The sequence below is a fragment of the Balaenoptera borealis genome (genome assembly GCF_965194805.1).
Source record: "Balaenoptera borealis genome assembly, chromosome: X".
Taxonomy (NCBI): Eukaryota; Metazoa; Chordata; class Mammalia; order Artiodactyla; family Balaenopteridae; genus Balaenoptera; species Balaenoptera borealis.
The window spans coordinates 93,469,849-93,488,997 of NC_138881.1; the positions used below are offsets into that span (position 1 = coordinate 93,469,849).

Genomic DNA, 19,149 nt, shown 5'->3' on the forward strand with positions numbered 1-19,149 from the left:
TTCTCTTTCACTACTAGAAAGGACACAAGAGTTGGCACTTCAATGTATAAATGTTAAAAATGAGGCTTAAATATGGGACATAACCTGCTAATCTAATTTGAATGATGAAGCCTATACTTCCGATATATTTATTTACAAGATAGCTTCGTGAGCTGAAGTAAAACTGTAAAACTAATAGAAAAGTTTTCTGAACATGAGACCAACTGTAAATCTATACTTTATGAATCTAATGTATTCTCTTCACTTTTAAATTTTAAACATACTAAAAATGTACATTTGATATTAACAATAATTAGAGCTACATTCTCAATAGAAGGTGTTAAATACCAATTTTCACCTTTAAAAATCCTTAGCACCTATGAAATTCTTATTCCAGTAGAACTTTTTTTAAGTTACCATTTGTCCATGTCTACTTTATTTGTTATATAGTATGGGTGTTTTAATTTATTTTGTTAAGAAGAAGCAGCTCAGAAAATGTAGCTCTTTAGAACAAGACATATTGAATGTTTGCTCTTTATTTAAAAAGAGAGAGACTGTAAAAAAAATCTGGAAATTGTTTCTAAGACAAATATATTTATAATGCAAGATAAAGGGCTAACAATAAGTGTTTAGGCTTTAAAGAACACCAAATTGTTATCAATAATGAAAAGGAAATGTTTTCCAAAGTCTACTACTTTGGATATCCACATATGAGGTAGTTGAAAGTTTGGGGGAAGGGCAAAGATCACAGAGGAGGGCTGTTTCTTTTGCCTTTTAAGGAAATCTTTTAAAAAGCATTTGCTCATGCTCATAAAATAATAGCTGAAAATTTAATATTAAATTGCTGCACAAAAACCTCAACATTCAATTATTTTAGAGTACTCAAATTACTAGCAACATTGTCCCCTAGAGCGGTAAGAGTATATTACTTGCATGCTATTCTAGAATGAACAGTCGCCTTGAGCATACATTGGTGTGAGCATCTTATTCTTCCAGAACACTAACATACAAATCTGTTCTCTTGTTCGTTCAGGCCCTAATGACTCAAATACTTCAGACATTTATAAGTAGACCCAATATTTATTTTTTAAATGTTCAGACAAAAGTAAATATATTGTTAAATGCCTATGGTATGATTTTAGACCACATCTAATATGATAATAATTTCATACAATATTTGTGTTCTAACTTATCTTTACCACTTCATCCTTCATCCGAAAAAATGAAGAATATCTCAAGCAATGATTCTCAGGAAAGGAGGGAGATATCAGTTTACTGGACTGACACAAAATATGAATTTATTTTAATGGGACAAGAGGAAAGTAGAATCTAAACTGTTAACTTTTAATTTTCTTAATTTGCCAAGCATCAGGCTATAATCCAACTGGTTCTAGATATTCTTTGGTGAAGAGTATGTGTGTGGGTACTCTGTTTCTGAGGTTTTATTTTTTTCCATAGCAAGTTCATTCCGCCTCCCTTCAAAATATGTGTTAGTAAAATCTCTCAAAACACCCAATACCTTGTATGTGGTCACTTTGATAATAATAATTTACACACATCCCTGTAATCTGGACTTTTTTTTTGTCCATGTAGGATAAAAACAAACCAAAAAGTGGTATAAAGTGTTCTGCTTTTACTCAAAGTGAAGTAGGGATGGACCAAATAAAATAATTTCATAAATTGCTTTAAATACATTTCTGCTTTTATTACAGATATAGAATATCTGTTCATCCATTATCACCGCCTCTGACTTTTTGGCAAAAGTCACTTTCTACCTAGGACTGTAATTATTTATATAGATTATCTCTCCTACTACATTATAAACTCCTAAGGCAAAATTTAGACTAGATTTACAGGATGAACTGTTTAAACATAATTAAAGGGAGAAAGAGCAAAGGGGTAAGGTTTAGAGTTAGATGTAAGAATAGGGTCAATTTCCTGTAGTTTACCCTCTCCTTGTGAAACACAGAAACCAAGAGCTCTGACGGGGCAAATACCCATTATCAGCTTCTCTCACACCTTCACCTTTTTCAGATGGCTTTTTCTGATTTTCTACCCAAAGGCATTGTGCCTGTGGCTCTTAATCAAAGCAGCACAGGGATTCCAAGTAGAGACTCTGAAGATCTGAAAGATGTGATAAGGAATTAGAATCTGATATACTCACTACACTTAATTTCTGTGGCAGTAGGTGCTATATGAATTCAGATAATTCTCTGTAACTCAGGAGTCATCACCCATACCGGGAATGGTTCTTGCTCTTTGGTTTCTCCTGGCCAGTTTTTGGCCACATCTCTGCACATTAGCACAACCACGGGATAATGAAGGAGTGCATTAAGCTAGCGGCTAAGATCAAGATTCCAGGACTCCACAGATTATATTTAGCTGTGCTATTCTATGGATAATTTCGAGTAAAAGGCATGTAACAATCTAGGTTCCAAACTACACCTCAACTTAAATGCTTATGAAATCTGACAAACACTTAATTTCTCATTTGGTAATTTATACACTGAAACTAACAAATTAGGTATACCTTTTAGGACTCAAGCCATGCCACCTTTTGTAAAAGGCAACAAAATGTAGATTGTAAATTAAGATAATTAATTTTGCATAGTGTTTTTGATAGGTCTAATTTCTCTCTCCAAAAAGCATATTTTAGCCAGGAGCCTTGCCACAGACACTTGCCAAAAATAGTCTGGCCTTAACATCTCCAGAATGAGCTTCGCTGACAATAGTGTACAGTCAGAAGTGACTCATGTACAGCTTTTCTTTTCATAAGAAAAATCAATCTGGCTGATATTACCATGAGGAGTGGGGGGAGCTTGCTTAAACTAATTATTCACAGGGAGCCAAGTCTAGTTACCGAAAATAATCAAGAAAAACAATGATCACAAAATAGTCCGCCCTGAGGGGGAAAATATAATTATGCTGCTTTCAGTGGTTTTAAACTCATACTACTTTAGAAAAATGCCAGATTACAACACCAAAATATAAAAGCAAACTTGGTTTACAATGAATCTAGTTACCCAAAAGTACCCAATCTAGCCAGGACCCTTGAAAGTAATAAAGTAGGTCTGTTAGCTATTTGCAGTATCCCAAAAAGCCTAATAGTAAGTGAACATGTGTAACATGTAAACAAACAATCATCTTCTCTCTCTCATCCCACCCCCCCAACACACACACCCTTACCTCACTCTCACACACACAAAAAAACACATCACCTTTTATGTGGTCACCCTATTCCCTAGAAAGAACAAACCTCCCTTGCTATTTTCTCAGAATTAAGCAGTGCAACAAAGTGGCATAGTTCTGAATCAAGCTCCAGACACTGCCTGCACCTGCATAATTATTTCACTGCCAAGATGTCTAAGAACAACCAAGTAAAGGAGAAGAAAGGAAAGACAGTCTTTTAAGCGTGATGATAGGCTGTATTCCTGTTTGATGAAATAAGAACACATCTATTAATCACTTACATATTCTAGAAAAATTACTATCAACTTGAATTTACATAAAGAAATAGACCTACACTTCACTGGATAATTATTAACCAAGATTTTAAGGAATTTTCTTTGACTGAGATGTTTGTGTTCATCTATATTAATTGTAATTCTCCTCTTTATAAAACTATATAATCTAAGTACTAAAAAAGAGGAAACAAATTTGTCTTTGCTTTCTAACAGGTAAAAGCCACTAATGCAACTAGCTTGATAAGTACTAGAAATTATTCTTTTTCAAGTGGGACAAAGAATATTTCTACCTTGAAGTTTTGACCACTAATAAATACACTAATCTGTGAACTTTAATTTCACCATGGATAAACTTCTATCAATAATTCTGAGCTCTCCATCCTGCTTCTTATTTGCTATAATCTTTCCTGCTTTTACTCAGGTCAAGGAAATAATAGTCTATTTAATAGTTCAACGTTGTAATTCTCACAAAGTTTTCCTGCTGCCTACACAGAAACTATGTATTTTTACAATTGGGAGAAATCCTCAGCCTACTTATAAGGTCTTATTCCAGTCTACAATAAATCAAAATTTCAATTAGGAGAACATAAAACTTGACTATGACAAGTATTTTAATTTTAAAACAGTATATTTATACATAAAAACTTAATCCAGGATAGGCATTTCATTTAAAAAGTACCTGGTCATTTTTTACATTTAGGTTTTAGAGATTAAGGGACCACAAACAAACTAGATCATTATTCTCTATAAAATGGTTAGCTTTTTAAAAGAAGAAAGGGTACTCATACGGATTTTTGCGTGCCCATGTTCATAGTAGCATTATGTGCAATAGTCAAAAAGTAGAAGCCACCCAAGTTTCCATGCATGGATGAATGGACAAACAAAATGTGGTAGATACATACAATGGAATATTATTCAGCCTTAAAAAGGAAGGAAATTCTAACACATGCTACAACATGGATGCACCTTGAAGACACTATGCCAAATGAAATGAGCCAGTCACAAAAGGACAAGTACTGTATGATTCCACTTATGTGAAGTACCTAGGAGAGTCAAATTCATAGAGACAAAGTAGAATGATGGCTGTCAGGGGCTGGGGGAAGGGGAAATGGGGAGTCAGTGTTTAGTGGGTACAGAGTTTCGGTTGGAGAAGATGAAAAAGTTCTGGAGATTTATGGTGGATGGTTGCACATCAATGTGAATGTACTGAACGCCACAGAATTATACACTTAAAATTGGTTAAAGTGGTAAATGTTATGTTATGCATACTTTACAATAAAAAATAAAGAGTATAGCTGAGTAACATTATGAAAACTGAATAATAATCTATCTAGTCACAGATGAAGACAGTGAGTAACCAGATATCCTAATGTTTTTTAAAAAGACACCTATACCTGATGAGTCTTTAATTTCACTGTTTATTTTTTGTTTTGCTCTCTCCTTCCCTTTTATCCCAAATACCCTAAGTTCATTTGATTCCATTTATAAGTTTCATGATTTATAGGTTTTAAGACCAGACTCCAAGAATCACCAACTATTATGTTCAGAAGAATTGTATTCCTCTTGAAGTCTAATCCATTATTTACATGTAGCCAAAGAACGCAATTTCATACCATACAGTAGTACATTTTTGTAATAAGCATTATCCTTTTCTACAGTATTAATCCAAGTCAATTTTCTTTTGACTAGTCTATGCAACCCTGAGTTATATACTTTTTATGATTCCATCTATGGATTTTCTGGAATTTAAAATAATGTTCTAAAATTTCAGTCTTAACTGCTAACTAGAATTTTTGAAGAATTATTGACCCATGATTAAACAATTTATAGGAACCTGCTTTCAAGTTCATTATTTTCACCATGAAGCTACAAAACATATATTCTCAGAAAATTTTATTTTATCTTATCTTAAATGTAGTAGTTAAGAGCTTGGACTTTGCAGTCAGATGGCCTGGGTTTGAATCCTGTTTCTACCACTTACTAGATGTGTGAGTGGGTGTATTATTTAAATTCTCTAAATCTCAGTTTCCTCATTTTTAAAATGTGGATATTAATACCTAAGAGTTGTTGTGAGGACCATGCATATAAATTAATACCACTAATAACAACAGCATGTAGAAATGATAAGTACCCTATGGGACTGAAAAACATTATATTGCAACTTTTTAAAATGATGCCACAGTTTTGACTCTAAAATGAATCCAGAAAAAAGAGCAACTGTATATTTTAAGACTTGTTTTCTTTGTTCGTCTCTTCCAAATAACTTCATTCTTATTATCATATTAAGCAAAAGAAATGAAACCAAACAAAAATGAGAAGACCAGGTACATATATGTGTATATACACACACAAACACACATCTCTCTCTAATGTGCTGTATACAATTTCAGGAAATTGTATAGAAAGATGGGGAAAAAAGCTGAAAAGTAAACAGGAAGAGCCATAGACTACACCTGTATATGTACAAATACAAATACAAATGTAGGCAAATTTCTAAGTCCAACTATTTGAATGATTCATTCCGAATCATATTATTGTCAGAAAAAATATACTATAATTCTTCTGGTAACTGCCCTAGGAGACAGATTCACAAGTCCAGAAAAATTGGATATTTTCATCCCTTTTTATCAATGTAGGCAAAAGAATTTCATATTTTCTTTAAGTAAAAACAAATTGCTACTATAGCTACTACTACTAAGGATTTCTAAAGTATATAATATTTGATACTGGGATTTCTGCCACAATTTCACTTGAAAGTACAAAGGTTTTCTATACTATCAATTCAGGCTCCCCAACTATAAAGAAAAATGGAAATTTTATAACATACTTCTGTTTCTGAAAATGTGTTCCTTGGAGCACTAATGGCATAAGACACGAGGGTGGGAGGATAAAAGGGTTCTGTAGTCAAAAAAGTCTGGGAAATGCTGCATTCTGTATCCCTCAGAGATTCACCACACCATTAACATAAAAGGTTCTGAGAAACCCTGCAGTGAGCAGAGCTGTTTAAATTTGTTTCACTCGTGTTCCCAAAATTTATTTGGCCATAGAATTCTTTTTTCAAGCAATACCAAGGAACTGGTATTCCTCATAACAACTTATTTTAGGAAATATATAATAAATTGCCTTTGATTAGCTATTTAAAATGTAATTTCATATGCACCTGTCCTGGCAGAATTTGCTAAAGTCCCAAAATGAGTCCATGGTATTTCGTGTCAGCGAAAAAAAATCTAACATGCCTAGACTTATAACTGTACTATCTTTAGTAAGTTGTAGTTATTTCCAGAATGTGTGTTTCAACCCCCTTTCTGCCTAATTATTATTTAATCAAGTCCAAACACCCCATTTCTAATACCTGTGAAAATCTAAGAATGAACATGACCCTCCAAGCCTTTCCTTTTCTTTCTGGGCTTCAGTGTAAGCTAAGAAAATCCTGTAGCTGTGAGCTACATCTTCAAATATAAGAATACTAAACTCAGTTGCCAGCATTTTATTAACTGGTGCTATGAGAAGCATTTATGCAATTCTATAGTAAAATAATGAATCTTCCACAACATTAATCCTGAAGCAAAGTAGTGACTGATTATTACTTCATTCCCCTGACATCTCCCTAATACTCCTATTAAGTATAGAGAACAAAGTACTATAATTACTACTTTATCTATTGGAGATTGAGCAACTTGCCACAAGTACCAATAGTCAGCAGGGACCAATTTCTTGTTGGACAGACACTGTGCATATTACAACTATAGAAACTGTATCAGATAATCACCCTGAAATATGAACAAAAACAGGAAATTCCTTTGCTAATAGCTTATTATTTAAGGAATTTTCTTCTTTTGAAATAATTTTGGAACACAATTTGTTAGAAATCTAAACTTGAACCAAAAAAATCTGATGGCATGCTAGATAGCTTTTTGTGAGTTCAGAAATTAAGAACAAAGTCTTAACAACTGTAATGAGGCATTCATTACTTTGTCCTTGTGTTGGATGAAACAAAATAAGTAAGCTGCAATTAATTCTGGGTAAAGTGTGAATGTGAATGATTATGCTGCCAGGCTGTTGCATCACTTTCTTCTTAGGTTCTCCCTTCAATTCCAAAAGTACATAAAAGTGTAACAAAATGTGTGAGATGGAATAGACATCAACAATTTTTTAAAGCCTAACAAAGACGACACAATGACTATTATTATGGAAATAACACATTTAAGTAACCCATAGATATTTGGTCATTGATTTTCAAGTTATACAAAATAAGATGGCCACTGAAAGAAAAAAAAAACTCTTTAAGACATCTATGGCAGAATACATGTAATCACAGTATTTTCTGTTATGATAATATATATCAATAACATTTTATCAGAGACAAGGCAAATGGTCGAAGAGAAGAAAAAAGTCTGACATGAAAGGAGTCAAGAATGCTGACAGTTCAGGAAAGGAAAAGGAGTTAAAGTATCAGGTTCAAGTTTCGTAAGGTTTTTCTTTTTTTTTTAATGTAGAAGCAGAGGTAACAAAAATTGGTCTTCACCTGGTAAGTGTGTACTCCCTGAGTCCTGAATGCAAATTCATGGCAGAAAAAGTACCTATGCATCCACGCAATCTTTTGTCTCGACCAATCTTCCATGTTACAAACAGTGGGCTGTAATGGAAGATAAAAATAGGGTAAATCAATCAATTCAATTAAAAGAAGTATTTGTTGAATATTTACTATATCAAGGTTAGGTGCCTGAGCTATAAAGACCAGAAGACAGGCCCTCGGGGGCTTAGCATCTAGCCCAGTAGGACTGCGTTTAGCAACAATTATAGCTATGCTGTATTGAATGTATTCTATATGTTAGAAAGCCCAATAAATGGTTTTAACAGATTATCTATGTTAATCCTCATCAACAACTCTAGGAGGCTGATACTATTACTAACATTCCTATCTTACAGATGAGGCAGTCCCACAGTTAATACATCATGAAGTAGGAACTCAAACCTGGCCAATCCTGACTACAGAGCCATTACTATACCTCATTCCTCATTTAAACCTCAAGTCACTGATTGATTCCTAAGTCTAGTCTAGAAAATCAGGGGAAAAAATAAACAGATTTGATAAATACTTACTGAATGTATGGGGGGTGGTGTGCAAAGCACTGTGAAAGGTGCTACTGGAGATACACAGTTGCCTAAAACATAGTCTTTGCTCTCTGGGAGCCAGTACAGGAGGAGGGCATGTTCACAGCTAACTAACGTACAGGAGGAGGGCATGTTCACAGCTAACTAACACAAGGCAAAAGGAAGTAAGTGCTATAAGCCATGTCCAAAATGCCATAAATTAAGCTACTGGGATAGGAGAAAATTTCAGTGAGTTTGATCATCTTCAGCTTGGCCTAGAAGAACGAGTAGGGTTTGGAGAGGTGAAGGACAACAGCAAATATTAACAAAGTAATACTCTGAAACCAGAAAGTTTATTTTAATTTTCAGATAAAATTATTGCCAATAAATACAATCATCAAACATCAAAATATCAATTATAATAAAATGGCAACAAGAAAATAATTTAGTTGTTTTGACTGTTGTTGTTTTAAGAGGGTAATATAGTTTTAAATGAAGTTTAATACAATAGATGTTTGGATTCTGCAGCAAAGCACTGATAGTCTCAATTAATGGTTAAGTTTAAAAGCAATTCGTTTCTAAACAGAAGCAACTTTGTCAGATTTTATGAAATTAATTTATACATTTTAGGACATTTTGTAAAAAGATTAATACCCTACAGTTGGGGATGGTTCCTGTTAATATGAGTATTCACAGTATTATTGGTAAAATATAATACATTTCTGCTTTCTAAAAATTAAAATTTGGGGGGATATACCGTATGTCATATATCTCTTATAATATGCTGTTAAGTTGGAGAACACATTCTTTATTTAAAGTACTCTCTAATCAGTCATCAGCAGTTGGGGAAAAAGTTCAAGTACTTCGATCACCCACCTCGGACATTTAAATTATGCTGTGTTCTGACAAGTAACCACAATGGCAGACAGGTTCCCAAATAAATAATGCAAACCAGGGAGCAGTACTAAGAATTACCTCCTTCCAAGAGCCAAATGCCCAGAGGCATTGAAAAAGATGACTAAGTACAAGGCCAAGTTTTGTCAATGTTAGTATTCACATGCTGGATGACCTACACTAAAGGCCCTAAAATAAAAAGCAAAAGGTAAATTCCAGGGTTTTTTTGTTTTTGTTTTTGTTTTGCTTTCTACATCATATATACTATCTTATAACTTGAGACAGGATTCTAATGCTCCAGATGAAATTTTTCTCTAATTGCTCTTGACTAGTAGTTGATCAGGAAGATAAGTATTAGATGGGATCACTTTCTCACCAATTCTTCTATTACTCATACAAATACTAGTATCCTAAAATTCACACACGTTATCTTTAAAGATGAATTTCACCTCTTCATTTTTCACCTTCTAATTTGGTAGAGTCAACGTCAGCAACCAGTAAATGGACAGTAAGAGGTCAATCCTCTCCCATAGCAATGCCTATACAAAAGAGCTGTGTGTAAGACAGGTCCCTTGGCAGATTCAGAACAAAGTGAATCATACTGTAACATATATATAACATGTCTTTAAAATACCATTGATGGTTTCTCAATAACACAGAACTAAGTTGTATATTCTCTTCCTCAGTGACTTGAGTGGAAACCTAAAAGTATGAGTGAATTCATTTCCTATCAAAAACATGAAAGTCATTTACAAGTACTTTACCTTCAATCCTCTTGTTTATCCCACTAAAATAGATATGTACGCCATTCTTACTATAATCCTGTCTATTCAAGCAAACATTCAAAATTTGTAGAGTAAATAAAAAAAGAACACCATTAAACACTACACTATGAAATGTGTTGGAGGGCATTCAAACACATAGTGGGAGAAATTATACACAGTTTCTTATTAGGCTATGCTATGACTGATGAAGGAATGATTCACTCAGAGGGTAGGGTGCTAGAGGATAAGCTGCATTTTGCCAGGCACTCCATAATAAGATGTAAAAGTACACAACACTTTCAGGGACCAGGAAGTAGTCTGCCAGTCTTGATAACTTGTTATTGTCTCTTCCAGATTTAACATTCTATGAATTTTAGGCACTGTTGAGTATATGTTCTCAAGAGCCCTCATAAGAGGTAGAGCAGATACAGAATCATCTGTACTCTCCCTGTTCCTTACCTGCCCCAGGAAACATCCTCTTTGGGGGTTGGTATTGCAGGGAAGTATCTGTGTCAAAGATGGGAGGGATTGCTACTTGACAACCCCACTGTGTTTAGGACAGATGCCTGAAGATGGAAGAAATCAGACTTTTAGTAGACAGAATAAAACTATTCCTTCAAAATCTGGGACTCTAATTTTTCATTTGCAAATGCCCATCCAATGTCTTTTATAAAGAACATGTATATGGAAATTTAAAAAAAAAAACAAAATATCTAAAGGCAATATTTAATGGGGAAAAGAACTTGGGAAGTTAAGCATTTTAAAGTAGACTGAAACAGAATAAACACCACGGAGCATGAGAGATTGTATCTTGTGTGTGATAACTACTTTACACAGGGCAATGATTATGGGAACATTCAATACATATCATCTAAACATAGCAACAAAAGTTTTTCTTTTCCCAACACACAGAGGGAAGAAATAGGCAATTTCATTCTTAAATGTGTTATTAAAACATGTATGAGTTCCCAAAAGGACATAAGACATCAGCATAATCAGAGACAGATCAAAGTAGAAAAAGGGATTTGAGCCTGTTGAGAGGAGCTGCTTACTCAATGACAAGGAAATAAGGAAAACAGTTCATAGTAAGACAAAAAGTGAATGTTTTTGGAAAATACTTTTACCGTATGGTTTGAGGCCACCTATATATATTGAAGAAATACTACAAACCAGAAGGGGCTCAAAATGAAATGAAATATTAATGGAAGTGTTTATCTGAAGGTAACCAGACATAGCTTTTTAAGGAATTTTCCCACTTCTGAACAGTTTGTGCCACTATGTTCTGAGAAGTGTTTGGAGGAAAGTAAACTCTCTCCATTTTTCCAAGTCTGTAGACAGGAACAGGAAATAACCACCTAATCTAGGTAAATCTTCCCTGCCAACTGGCAGCCAGTACTATCAGGTCAATAGTAGCTCTCAGGGGAAATGTAGCTACGCGGAATCAGCAAAAGTCCAGAAAAGCAATGTAAATCTGAGCAGGATACTCCCCAGTCTAAGCTGCATGCCACTTCCTATGCCCCTCTTCTGAGACTATTCTATTGATGCAGACCAGGAAAGATTAGAAATATGTTTGTGGGAGAGGGGTACAACTCTGAAAAAGGTGTATTTACTTAATTTTTTAACCATAAATCCTATCTCCCCTGACATACCAAGGCAAATACAGGTTAAAAATACCCTTAGACATTAGCAAGCCCCTACTCCGGCAATTTGCTCTTCTTTAGAATGAGATTTGTAGGCGGTAACATTAACAACACAATGTCAATCCCCACCAATATACTAATTACTGTAACAGGGGTATTCAACAAGGTTATTTATATTGTAGGTAGATACAGGAAAAGAGAGAAGTCCTCTAGCTTCGTTCTTTTCTTCTGCCATCAAATAATGGTCGCTTTTCAACTGAACTCAGGTTCCTCACCAACTTAGTTCAAAAAATCCAACTGTATTACTCATAACATCCAACTCAATACCATAATTCCACAGTATCTAGAAGCTCAGAGAAACACAGAAATGGCAGAGACTTCCCTCCACGACCAGGTTAAAACCTTTCATGTCCTATTTCAACACAAACAAGCTATATATCTCATTTCCAGACTATATAAACAACTGATTCAATTTGTGAAAATATACTCAATTATGGTTAAATCCTATATTAGTCTGCTCGAGCTGCCATAACAAAATACCACAGACAAGGTGGTTTAAACAACAGAAATTAATTTTCTCACAGTTCTGGAGGATAGGAAGTCGGAGATAAAGGTTCCAGTAGGGTTCTGTTTCTGAGAGCTCTCTTCCTGGCTTGTAGATGGCTGCTTAGTCTTCGCATGGCCTTTCCTCTGAGCTTCAGAAGGAGAGCGAGCATCCACGTGAGCTCTCTAGTATCTCTTAAAAGGACACTAATCCTATTGTGTCACGGCCCCATCCTTATGACCTCATTTAACCTTAATTATCTCATTATAGGCCCTATCTCCAAATACAGTCACATTAGGGGTTAGGGTTTCAACATATGAATTTTGTGGAGACACAATTCAGTCCATAGCAAATTGCTAACAAAAACTTTAGCACATAGTTCAAAGTTTATGTAATAAGGTATCTAAGGTTATTAGCTGAAAGAGCTTTTAAGAGATTAAAAGAAGAGACTCTATTTCCTCTTCATTTTACAGGAGAAAACAAAAAGCTATCTAGGCATAGTGTAGGGTCAACTGGTTAGTGTTAGAACCTGGCTAGTTCTCCAAAATTTCTCACTACTGATTTAATTTTTTAATTAAAATTGTGAGTAGCAAACCTAGATGTCTTCTAAAATAACAGTGAATAGGAATACCCCATGAATACTACACAGTACCACCTAGGTGAGCCTAAGCACAAATCTCCTTTTCCTCCTCCTCCTCTTCTCAGGAGGGGAAAGAGAAATTAGTTGAGAAGATAACAGGACAAACTGGAAACACTGGATCGGCCTAGAAACACTAGACCCAGTTTGCAAGCTTCTATACCATTCCCATTAGAAGCCCATACCAAAATCTGACATTTTATCTTTGATGGACTCCAAACACCCTTTCTCACTCCCGTGCAACCTTCATTTTTTCCTATTGCTTAGCCAGCCTTCATCAAACTCAGGTGTTCTAATATCTACAAATTTCCACCAAATCAAAATTCCCATTTACTATTGGTTAACAACTATTTAGCTAGGTACCGATCTGATTGTTTAAGTAATTCGTATTATTTAATGAGGCTTTTGAATGAATGAATGAATCATTAATGAATGAATGATGCTTAAGTCTTTCAGATAATTTGAAATTCAAATTGATAGGAAGCCCTGAAAGGAGAGGAATAGAAGGAGGTATATGGTTGCGGGGTGGGAAGAGAAGGTAAGGTTCCAAAACATTTAACACTTTCTCATCTACACCAATCCTTTACTGCAGGTAAGGAAAATACACTATATCACCATTACAGCCTTATATACCACACTCCTCCCTCCAACCTTTGTAACTAGCCTGTATCCCATGGGGCTCAGGAAAATAAGGAGACACTCCTTAAACAGACAGCATGGGTTAGTACAGAAGACCACAAACACCTGAAAGTGGGAATCAGGAATTACTAATCTTTCACTACTTTTCTCTGCCTGGTGTTCCCAGAAATTCTATCATAGCAGCGTTATATTCATATATATTATATATATAATGCTAATTTAACTAGCAAATGCCAGAGGGAGAGAGGCAGTCTAAAAGTCTTACAGATGATTGGGAAGGTTGAGTGTGTGTGTGTCTTGTAAATCAAGGGTAATCACCACCGACACACAAACAGCCAAATCACAAGCATACTTTAAAGGATTACCTTGATTCTGCCAATTTTTGAACTGAAAGAACCATTTCTTCCTTTTAGCAAGACCAAATCAACAATTTTCAGTAAACTAAAAAAAAAAATCAGTCTCAGGCTTGATAAATTGAGATAGTCTCATTATTATTTTCATTTTTAAAGTCCCAAATTAGATGAGAACGGCAGTGCATTGGGAAAAAAAATACTACATTTGCACATATTTTCTCTTATTAGTTTACACTGCAGTGTGTATTAAATTTAATATCTGGTAGCATTTGAAGGATGAAATAGCTATGTGCTTTCTTCTGATAATAGGAACAAATCATAAATCTTTATTATCTGAAAATCTAACTCATAAAATAAATTTTAAATGACAAATTGCTATAGATTTCCAAAATGAAATAATTTCTATTTGGAATTCCTATTCTGAAACCATTTGTTCAAAGAGCTTTAAAGTTTGAGACTCAGCCTTAACTATGAAAAGAATTAATTATTTTAATATAAAACAGACCAGGCCAAAAAAGATGACCTTGTGCTGAAGTCCTAAGATTTCTGAACTCAATATAAGCAAAAGTAAGAGAACTAGGGGAACTAGATCCAGGGGTTTTAGAATGAATGGTGATTGATACAGTCAACTTTTACTTTTTTTATGCCATTAAAAACTTCTGTGGAACTGTGTTTTGGTACTTCCATTTAATCATTTATATGCCGGATGGTCAGGGAATTCATAACACTTAAAACAAAACAATGAAAACAACTAAGGATTTTGTTGTTGTTTTGGTTTGGTTTAGGTTTGTCCCTATATCTTACCTCCCCAGCTAATGATCCATCTTCTACCATCCCGTTGTAGGAAATAAATATGCTGATTGATTTAAACACTAATATAAAAACAGGACTTCCCTGGTGGCTCAGTGGTTAAGAATCCGCCTGCCAATGCAGGGGACACGGGTTCGATCCCTGGTCCGGGAAGATCCCATGTGCTGCAGAGCAACTAAGCCTGCGTGCCACAACTCCTGAAGCCCGCGTGCCTAGAGCCCGTGCTCCGCAATGGGAAGCCACCGCGATGAGAAGCCCATGCACCACAACGAAGAGTAGCCCCCGCTCGCCGCAACTAGAGAAAGCCCACGTGCAGTAACGAAGACCCAACGCAGCCAAAAATCAATAAATTAATTAAAAAATAGAAATAAAAGTTACATTTTAAAAAAAATAATATAAAAACAGCTGGAAAGTTATTCAGCTTCTTCATTCTAGATTTTTATCTTGTTTCCCATTCCAAGGAGATCTCATGTAATGTGCCAGCTTCATAAGTAAGACCAGCAATAAAACTGTGATGTATTTGTTTTTCACATGTTTTCTGAGTTTAGAAAGGTAACTGTTGATTTTAAGGTCCTTGTATTGGATTACTTGCTCCTTTGAGAGAAAGGAGCTGGATAGACTCAGCTTTGCAGCAGGAATTTGGCAAGCCTTTCTCATTTTAGGGGGAAGAAGAAACACAGGATCTAGGGACAAAGTACTCAACTGAGACCAGTTGTATCAGGGCAACTTATGTTGCCTTTGCTTTCTTTCTTCCTCCTTCTCTTTTACCTTTCAGAAAACACTTCAACCTCTCAAGAACCTCTATCATGAAATATCCAAGAGATTATGATTTTTTTAAACATGGAATTGACATCCTCACCTCCAAAGTGCTTCTTTTAAAAAATCAACTTTATTAAAGTATATTTTACATACAATAAAAGCAGCCTTTTAAGTGTAAAATTCAATGAATTTTGATAAACGTGTATATACAGGTAACCTAAACCACAATCAAGGTATAGAACATTTCCATCACCCCAGAGAGTTCCCTTGTGTCTCTTTGCAATCAATCCCCCTCCCCACACTCCTGCACTATGGCAAACACTGACCTGCTTTTGGTCACTATAGCTTTGCCTTTTCTAGAACTTCGTGTAAATGGAATCATCCAATATGCAGTCTTTTCGTGTGTAGCTTCTTTTGCTTAGAACAATGCTTTTGATGTTCATTCATGTTGTTTGGTCCTTTTTATTTTTGAGTAATATTCCACTGAGTGGATATATCACAATTTGTCTATCTACTCACTCGCTGATGGATATTTGGGTTGCTTCCAGTTTGGGGCTATTATAAATAAAGCTGCTGTGATAATATTTGCATTCAAGTTTTTGTGTGAACATAACTTTTCATTCCTCTTCGGTAATTACCTACAAAGAGGACTGCTGAGCCATGAGTAAGCATATGCTTAACTTTATAAGAAACTGCCAAACGATTTTCTAATTGGCTGTACTAATTTCCAGTGGCTGTACCAATTACCTTATACGAGTATTGTATGAGTGTGCCAGTGGCTCCACAGCCTCACCAATACTCGGTATTGTCTTTTTTTTTTTAATTCAAGTTAACGTGTAGGGATATCTCACTGTGGTTTTAATTTGTAGCTCTCTGATAACTAATGATACTGAGCAACTCTTCAAGTGCTTAATATTCATTCACATATCTTCTCTTGGGAAGTGATTGTTCAACTCATTTACTCATTTTTTTAATTGGATTGTTTTTCTTCTTTTTATTGAGCTGTAGGTTTTTAAAAATATATTCTGGAAACCAATCTATCACATATATGTATTGCAAATATAGTTTTCTAGCCTGTGTTTTGCCTTTTCATTTTCTTAATGGTATCTTTTGAAGAGCATATGTTCTTAATTTTGATGAAGTTTATCAATTTTTCTCTTCTGGTTCATTTTTTTAATTAATTAATTAATTTATTTATTTATGGCTGTGTTGGGTCTTCGTTTCTGTGCGAGGGCTTTCTCTAGTTGTGGCAAGCGGGGGCCACTCTTCATCGCGGTGCGCGGGCCTCTCACTATCGCGGCCTCTCTTGTTGTGGAGCACAGGCTCCAGACGCGCAGGCTCAGTAATTGTGGCTCACGGGCCCAGTTGCTCCGTGGCATGTGGGATCTTCCCAGACCAGGGCTCGATCCCGTGTCCCCTGCATTGGCAGGCAGATTCTCAACCACTGCGCCACCAGGGAAGCCCTGGTTCATGTTTTTGTGTCCAATAAAAGAAATCTTTATCCAAAGGTCATGAAGATTTTCTCCTATTCTCTTCCAGGAGTTTTATAATTTTAGCTTCTACATTTAGGTTTATGATCCATTGTGAATTACTTTTTGTATACACTGTAAGGCAAATATTGACGTTCATTTTTTTATTTGGTGATGGATTTTTGTGTATATGTACGTAAGGAACATTGGTCTATGGTTTTTTCTTCTAATATCTTTGTCAGTTTTTGGTATCATGGCGATGTCAGCCTCATAGAATGAGTTGGGAAGAATTCTATCCTCTCTTTTCTACAAGGTTGGTTTGTTTCTTAAATATTTGATAAAATTCATCATTGAAGTCATTGGAGCCTAGATTTTAATTATGGGATGGTTTTTAATTACAAATTTAATTTCTTTAATAGATATAAAGCTATTCAGACTTTTTTAGTTCTTTTTGAGTCAATTTTGGTAATCTGTGTTTTTCAAGGAATTCTTCCATTTCATCTGACTTGTAGAATTTATTGGCATAAAGTTATTCATAATATTCCCCTATTATCCTTTTCATGTCTGTAGGATCCGTAGTGATAGCCATTCTTTCCTTCCTGATACTGGTAAGTTGTATTAATTTGTATCTTTTCTCTTTTTTGTCTTTATCAATCTAGCTATAGGTTTATCAATTGTATTAATCTTTTCAAAGAGCTGGCTATTGGTTTCATTGATTTTTCTCTATTGTTAGTTTTCTATTTTATTGGTTTCTACTCTTCTAATATTTTATTCCTCTTATTTGGGGTTTAATTTGCTCTTCATTTTCTTGCTCCTTAGGTTGGAATCTTAGACTACTGATTTTTAGATCTTCCTTATTTTAAAGCTATAAATTTCCCTCTAAGCACTGTTAGTTGCATCCTACAAGTTTTTTTTTAATTAATTATTTATTTATTTTTGGCTGCGTTGGGTCTTCATTGCTGCGTGTGGGCTTTCTCTAGTTGCAGCAAGCCAGAGCTACTCTTCGTTGTGGTGAGCGGGCTTCTCATTGCGGTGGCTTCTCTTGTTGCGGAGCACGGGCTCTAGGTGCGTGGGCTTCAGGAGTTGTGGCACACAGGCTTAGTTGCTCTGCAGCACGTGGGATCTTACCGGACCAGGGATTGAACCCGTGTCCCCTGCATTGGCAGGCGGATTCTTAACCATTGCACCACCAGGGAAGTCACGCATCCTACAAGCTTTAATACGCTGTGTTTTCATTATCATTCAGTTCAAATATTTCCTAATTTCCCTTATAATTTCTTCTTTGACCATGGTTTATTTAGAGGTATACTGTGTAATTTCCTAATATTTAAGAATTTTCCAGATAGCTTTTTGTTACTGATTTCTAATTTAATTCCATTTTGATCAGAGAACATACTCTGTATTATTTCAATTGTTTTGAATGTATTGAGGTTTGTGTTATGGCCCAGAATGTGGTCTTAGCCAATGTAGTATGTGAATTTGAAAAGAAGATATATTCTGGTAGTGTTAGGTCCAGTGTTTTATAAATATCAGTTAGTTACAGTTGGTTGGTAGTGTTGGTCAGATTTTCTATCTTCTCACTGACTTTTCTACTTATTCTATCAGTTACTGAGTTAACAGTGTTGAAATAGCCAATTCTAATTGTGGTTTTGTCTATTTATCCATTCAGTTATATCTGTTTTTTTTTTTTCCTTATGTGTTTTGAGGCTCTGTTAGGAGCATACACTTTTAGGATTGCTGCTTTTTTGATGAATTGACCACTTCATCATCATGAAATGTGCCCCCTGCCCCAAAGTCTAACTTCTCTCACAATAACATAGTCACTCCAGCTTTGTCATGATTAGTGCTTGCATGATGTATCTTTTTCCATCTTTTTATTTTTAACCTATCTGTGTCTTTATTCTTAAAGTAGGTTTCTTACAGACAGTAGTACATAGTTGGGTCTTGCATTTTCATGCAGTCTTTTCTTTTAATTGGACTATTTAGACTACTTATATTTACTGTAACTTTCATATTGCTGTGTTCTTTATATTTGATATTTGTTTTCTGTTTCCCATCTGTTCTCTGCTCCTCTTTTTCTGTCTTCTTTTGGATTAAATGAGT

The 19,149-nt window shown here is 35.1% G+C and overlaps 1 protein-coding gene across 1 annotated transcript in view; it reads right to left on the reverse strand.

Moving 5' to 3' along the window:
• The window catches only part of AMMECR1 (AMMECR nuclear protein 1), a 121,857-nt gene that overhangs the window by 49,210 nt on the left and 53,498 nt on the right, over nucleotides 1-19,149 (reverse strand). The window contains 1 exon segment of the mRNA XM_082377519.1: nucleotides 7,969-8,079. Within this exon segment, the coding sequence (XP_082233645.1) occupies nucleotides 7,969-8,079 (111 nt within the window).